The sequence below is a fragment of the Strongylocentrotus purpuratus genome, unplaced genomic scaffold (genome assembly GCF_000002235.5).
Source record: "Strongylocentrotus purpuratus isolate Spur 01 unplaced genomic scaffold, Spur_5.0 spur5_scaffold_18, whole genome shotgun sequence".
Classification (NCBI taxonomy): Eukaryota; Metazoa; Echinodermata; class Echinoidea; order Camarodonta; family Strongylocentrotidae; genus Strongylocentrotus; species Strongylocentrotus purpuratus.
The window spans coordinates 31,019,316-31,026,157 of record NW_022145603.1 but is presented as its reverse complement, the minus strand read 5'-3'; the positions used below and the strand labels follow the sequence as shown (position 1 = coordinate 31,026,157).

Here is a 6,842-nt window from a genome sequence, read left to right as displayed (position 1 = left end):
TTAGAATATGAAAGCATTTGAAGAGCCATGCTTTTCAGGGAACATTTTGTATCTGATGTTCTTCGACACTTGCATAATAACAATGATGATGCTCTTCCCAGAACTCAAGTTTCTCTTTAAGGTTCTGAACTCGATATATTTTTGGGGATCTGGAAATGCTCGCGCGTTTGCGCATACTTTGGCTGCTCCCCACCCCGTTTGGAAAATCCTGGATCAGCCTCTGCTATTTACCATTCCATGTTTTGCACTTGGCAAACACACCGCTTTTGTAACCACTTATTTTATTATTCATTTTTAAGAAATAGCTATGCTCGCTTGGATTTTTACATTACTATTTGCTTCTGAAAATTGACAAACTAGACATGCAATGTATCGGCATCTTCGCCCGTGTGTGGGTTAAGTTTGTCTTCACATGCTTAATGATTGGTATAGGTCTTAACACATTCAAAACAAACCTCATCTGCTGCTTCAGATGATCTTTCTTCCGCTTTATGACACATTATGGCCAACTCAGCAAAATGCTTACATCGTCATGATATCAAGTCTATCATATGACGTTGTCAATATCAATATTTAACCATCAAAAACGAACTTTGGCCATACTGTTAAGTGATATCAGGTAATATTTATTTTAATTTGCACTTTGGTCATGATTTGAAATATGTAACTAGTGGCACTGACACCCCGTTGATGTTTATCATACCCAGACACGTCATGCACGTAGGCCGTCACTATCTGAAACGTTTTGTTATTTTCCGACATTTTCTTAAGACAAGGAGAAAGGACAAGTCTCTTCTCTGTGGATTAGTCACGGGACAAGAATCAATTTTGGACTATTTCATAGGCAGTATAACCGACAGGTGAATGCAAGGCAAACCTGCATGTTACCTAGACGAAGGTATGTGTATTTACAAATAATCTGTTTTCTGTATAAATGAGATGAAAATGATTAGAAGGCCAATCCGACCGAGGAAAACCGATTACAGTCAAATACTCGGAAAATAATAACTATTATATGAACACATTGTTCATTGTGTGGTGGTGTGAACAAAAGGCACTAGGAAATTAATTTTGTTAATATATTTATTTCATATATTTCTCATTTGGAAGGATCTTTACGTGACTTATCCTACATGGCTTTTGAAGATAATTTAACCATAACATTATTTTCCAAAAGTCAATGTCGACACTAGGTTGACTTTAGAATATTTCCCCCATTTTTCACGTACCCACTTTTTTCACGTATCTATTTTAATCTTTATACCATGCTTGTATTGAATTTATAGGAAATTTGTAAACAATTACAGCTGTATTTCTGGAAACTTGTGCAATGTGTTTATAGATTTAAGTTACAGAATATAAGTCTTAATTTGATATTTCTATTTTTTTACATGTATATATTTAAAAGTGTTTGTTAGAAAAGCAATGAACTTGGAAATTCGGATATAATATAAACCTACTTATGGACAGTCTTTCAAGAAGTTCGAAGTCAGTATTCATCATTTTTTCTTTAAATATGGAGAAGAATGCATTTTTGGGAAATTCATAATTTGGGGGGAAAGTGCACAAATTCAAAGTTATGGCTCAAAGTTATTATGCAAATTGTGCTCAAACTTTTTGAATGTAATACTTTCTTGTGGGAAATGTAATTCTTTTATGTATGACACCCCACACATGATAACACGAAGCTCCCTTAAAGGGACTTGGTATAAAACATTGTAAAGATGAGAGTAAATGGTGCTAAGGTAGTGACTTTAATGCTAGATGTACAATTAAAGATAATCTGAAAGTTTGAGAGAAAAACCTTAATTCTCCGAACAATATAATTACAATTTAATTACATTTTAGGTGAAGTTAGATCGTCACAAAGCAACGAATTGGCTCTTTATACCATTCCAGACTTTTAAGTGTTGACAAATTTTTAAAAGCCTGTTTTTTGTCATATTTTCATGGAAAAACGGTTAGGAAAATTCAAAAATGGTTAGGAGAATTTACTGTTAATCACTGCTAGAGGGTGTTGACCAGTGACGCCTTCTTAGAAAAACCATTAATATATTTGTGCTTTGACAATTTTTAAAGGATTTTTTGCATGTTAGAGGGCTAGAACAGTAGAAGGAATATAATAAGTAACATTTCATACCTAAATCACACAATTTTTCAATCAACTTTCAACAATGTTACCGAGTCACTTTAAAAAGTAATTTTCAGAATCGTTCAACAGTCGTTCAACATAATTTCAAGGTAGTCCACCTATAAATTGTGCTGGGAGATGCCCTGAACACGTTGAAACCCAACGACATTTGACAACATTACATGTCTGAAAATCCTACTTTGCCCTACGTGATAAATAGTCAACCATGCATATTTTTCTCTATTTACGTACTTTTTCATTTTTTCTATCAAATCGTAGATGAGGTCATGATAATGTACTGTCAGAACGATGTTCTCCAAAACAACACCCGTTTCTCAAAAAAGTATCCGCCATTTTCTCCATGACTGTTCCATCGGTTAATTTGATCGGGAAACCTATGTGTAATATACCATCAAACACAAGGTAACTTATTCGCATAAAAAGCAAAATAAAAAATAGCGTTTTATCGTGGAACAATTTTATGCGCTGATTTGTAAACTAATTGTACAATCTACAGTTTCATTTTGGATGAGCCCTGGCACGTTGGTTTATGTGAAGGAAATCGGACAAATAAAGTGGAGCTATCAAACTTTTGCAAACAGCGCCAGGACTTTTCAATACGGATTCTTTTAATCATGAAATTGGAATTATGCTCGCAGGTATTACTTTATCACGTTAGAACTATTCCTTTGCCGTAATTTTCAAAGCATGATCATCAGTAGGCTTCAAATAGTTCAAACCTGGAGGGTAGCAGGGGAAAATATATCTCTCAGGCTGTAGAGCGAATAACTTAATTGACATTTTTAGTCTCTTCCAAGAACGATTTACAGAAAGCAAATGTGACTTTGGGAAACACGAAACGAACGAAGAAATATCCTTCATATTTGCTTTCAATTGGCACCATAGACAGAGCCAAGCATGGCACAAAAAGCAGCAAATGAGCCTAATGAGGACGATACATCCCTTAACAAGGCAGCCTTTAAGGGTTATCTTGATGTTGTTCGGTATCTCATTGGTGAAGGAGCACAGGTTGATCAGCCTAATGAAAACGGTGTGACGGCTCTTCACTCTGCAACACGCACTGGTCATCTTGATGTAATTAAGTACCTCGTTGGTGAAGGAGCTCAGATTGATCAGCCTAATGAAAAGGGTGCCACACCTCTTCATTATGCATCACGCAATGGTCATCTTGATGTAGTTAAGTACCTCATTAGCCAAGGAGCAGAGGTTAACAAGGGTGATATTCTTGGTCACACACCTCTTTCCTATGCATCAATCAATGGTCATCTTGATGTAGTAAAGTACCTCATTAGCGAAGGAGCAGAGGTTAACAAGGGTGATAATGATCGTCGGACACCTCTTTCCTATGCATCAAGCAATGGTCATCTTGGTGTAGTAAAGTACCTCATTAGCCAAGGAGCAGTGGTTAACAAGGGTGATATTCTTGTTCGCACACCTCTTTCCTATGCATCACGCAATGGTCATCTTGATGTAGTTAAGTACCTCATTAGCCAAGGAGCAGAGGTTAACAAGGGTGATATTCTTGGTCACACACCTCTTTCCTATGCATCAATCAATGGTCATCTTGATGTAGTAAAGTACTTAATTAGCCAAGGAGCAAAGGTTAACAAGGGTGATAATGGTCGTCGGACACCTCTTTCCTATGCATCAAGCAATGGTCATCTTGGTGTAGTAAAGTACCTCATTAGCCAAGGAGCAGAGGTTAACAAGGGTGATAATAATGGTCTGACACCTCTTCACTCTCCATCACGCAATGGTCATCTTGATGTAGTAATATACCTCATTTATCAAGGAGCAGAGGTTAACAAGGGTGAAAATAATGGTCTGACACCTCTTCACTTTGCATCAAGCAATGGCCATCTTGATGTAGATAAGTACCTCATTAGTCAAGGAGCAGAGGTTAACAAGGGTGAAAATAATGGTCTGACACCTCTTTCCTATGCATCAATCAATGGTCATCTTGATGTAGTAAAGTACCTCATTAGCCAAGGAGCAGAGGTTAACAAGGGTGATAATGATCGTCAGACACCTCTTTCCTATGCATCACGCAATGGTCATCTTGATGTAGTTAGGTACTTCATTAGCCAAGGAGCAGAGGTTAACAAGGGTGCAAATAATGGTCTGACACCTCTTCACTATGCATCAAGCAATGGCCATTTTGATGTAGTTAGGTACCTCATTAGCCAAGGAGCAGAGGTTAACAAGGGTGATAATGATCGTCAGACACCTCTTTCCTATGCATCACGCAATGGTCATCTTGATGTAGTAAAGTACTTCATTAGCCAAGGAGCAGAGGTTAACAAGGGTGATAATGATCGTCGGACACCTCTTTCCTATGCATCACGCAATGGTCATCTTGATGTAGTAAAGTACCTCATTAGCCAAGGAGCAGAGGTTCACAAGGATGCAAATAATGGTGTGACACCTCTTCAGTATGCATCAAGCAATGGTCATCTTGATGTAGTAAGGTACTTCATTAGCCAAGGAGCAGAGGTTAACAAGGGTGATAATGATCGTCAGACACCTCTTTCCTATGCATCACGCAATGGTCATCCTGATGTAGTTCAGTATGTCAAGAGTGAACAAGCAGAGAGAAAAGAAGCATCAACTGAAGGTATGATTCACATTTTAACATGGGCGGCTATATCATTTCAAAAAGCTTTGTTTTGAATAGGGACAGAGCTGTCATTATATTTCGTTCTTTAACAATTTAAAAGGTATTAGTTAAAATATCCCCATATAAATGTATACCATGTAATTTTTGTCCTTAATGTTTTAAAGGATGTACTTTTTATTCCGCCTTACCCAGATTGTAGAACAATATTCAGCAAAATGTCCTGATCCATCCTATAACTAAATGAATTGTAATCAAATTACACGCTATATTGCCATTTAGTGTAATACAAAGTTCGTCCAATTCTATTGGACCGTATTCTTAAGTCAGGTACAGTTAAACCCGGGTTTAACTAAACCAGACTTCGGGTCTAAGTTTCATTTCAGTTTCTGAAAGCCAGGTTTAGTTAAACCCGGGTTCAAGTCTAGTCTAAAATTAAACCCAGGTTTAAAGTTAAGCCAAGGTTTAACTGCCATGGATATGTAGTCTGCTTCTAATGCACATGCTCAGTGCAGCTGACCACCCATCTTCCAGGGTAGCTGCTAGCTGGATTCCGTGCTACAAATGTATATTCAAAATACTTGACACAAAAAATCTCTTTCGAAGCAACCCTTGAACGTTATGGCGTGATTTGTTTATATTTTTTAATACTGACAGTTTTGCTTTCTGTGGCAGGCCAAATTTGTGTCTTTATTCTGACGTATTCGATGTGTTTTCTTGATCTTCATTATTAAAGATGATACTGATAATAACGAGGGAAACGACGACCAACTGACATCTCTCAAACATGACTCGGGGAGCAATCGGGATGATATTCCCTTCGGTGGTCTTTCGGCACCGCCTGAGATCCTCGCTCGCGGGCAGAGAGCACGGCGAGCGTATTTGGAAGCAGCTCAAGCTGGCACGAAGAAAGTATTCCGAACGCGCCTGATGCTTGTTGGTCAAGAACGTGTTGGAAAGACAAGTCTAAAGAAAACTCTTACAGGACAAAGGTAATCTCTTTATTACCCCTTTATCTCTTTAAACAAAATTCCCCCGCTCTCTCTTTATTGTTCCCCGAGTATCTGCCTCTGTATTGTGTATTTCTTCCATTCACTTGAAAACAAAACAGACAACTTTATTACCAGTCATGTTGACTTAACATTTTCTGTTTGGATACATGAAATCTTTGTACAGCATAATAAAGGGCCAGGTAGCAAGATGATTTTATCTTGTTTATTCTGACTTCTCGGTAATGAAAATAGAGATTCCTCTTCCTTTTTTAATCGCATTTATCTCATATGTTCTCTTTTGTTGGTCATAGAATCATTTTTAATCAGTGAAAATGTACATGTATTATACATTGTGGTCGTTTGTGATAAAATTTGTGAATGTGCAAATTATGTCTACCATAGTGTGATTACTCTGATTTGTATTCCATGTTTATAATCGTGATGTCATGTCATGTCTATCATTCAATGGGCTATCCAATTTTTATTGCAAGTTGCTTTGAAGGAAATCCGGTAAACAATCATGTGATGTCGTGTACGGCAACTTCACCATTGTGGTACAAAATAAATGTGATATAATTTGCCAATATGAAATTCGATTCAGTTAAATAATGGCTTATTAGACCACATGTTACACGACAATAAGCCGTGATTACACATAATAAAACAAATATTCAATATGCCGGGATCTATGAACAGTAATACACATTCATAAGATCTTATCGAATGTAGATGCTAGTTGTTGCTGGATACATACAAAATACATTATCAAAGTTATAGATATAAAGCACATACTTGAAAAGGATCAGAATAGTATAGATGTATATGTATACTGCATATGATCTCTGTCTCTCTCTTTCTCTTTCTTTCTTCTTTACTTGAAGTACAACCCCATGGGACAAGGTGCCCTGTATAGAACTGAAATTGGTGATTTTTTTATGTGGCAATATATCGGAGAGCTCTTTATCCCCAACTACGTCACAAATAATTGTACAATTGAATTCACATTATTCAACAATTTTAGATTTGCATAGATTTATAAACATTTATAATTCATTATGAATTCATCGAATTTTGTTAATTGTAC

General features: G+C 36.9%; 1 protein-coding gene across 1 annotated transcript; it reads left to right on the top strand.

Annotated features, from left to right (window-relative positions):
• The first annotated feature begins 3,049 nt into the window (after positions 1-3,049).
• On the top strand, positions 3,050-5,122 carry LOC105446263 (ankyrin repeat domain-containing protein 50-like). The gene is made up of 2 exons (XM_030988925.1): positions 3,050-4,766; positions 5,097-5,122. Exons 1-2 carry the CDS (start codon positions 3,050-3,052, stop codon positions 5,120-5,122), a joined length of 1,743 nt encoding a protein of 580 aa, XP_030844785.1.
• The last annotated feature ends 1,720 nt before the right edge of the window (positions 5,123-6,842 follow it).

Coding starts and splice junctions, on each gene's coding strand:
- LOC105446263 (XM_030988925.1), top strand. CDS start 3,050: ATGGCACAAAAAGCAGCAAATGAGCCTAATGAGGACGATACATCCCTT. Junction 4,767..5,096: donor AAAAGAAGCATCAACTGAAG/GTATGATTCACA, acceptor TTCTTAAGTCAG/GTACAGTTAAACCCGGGTTT.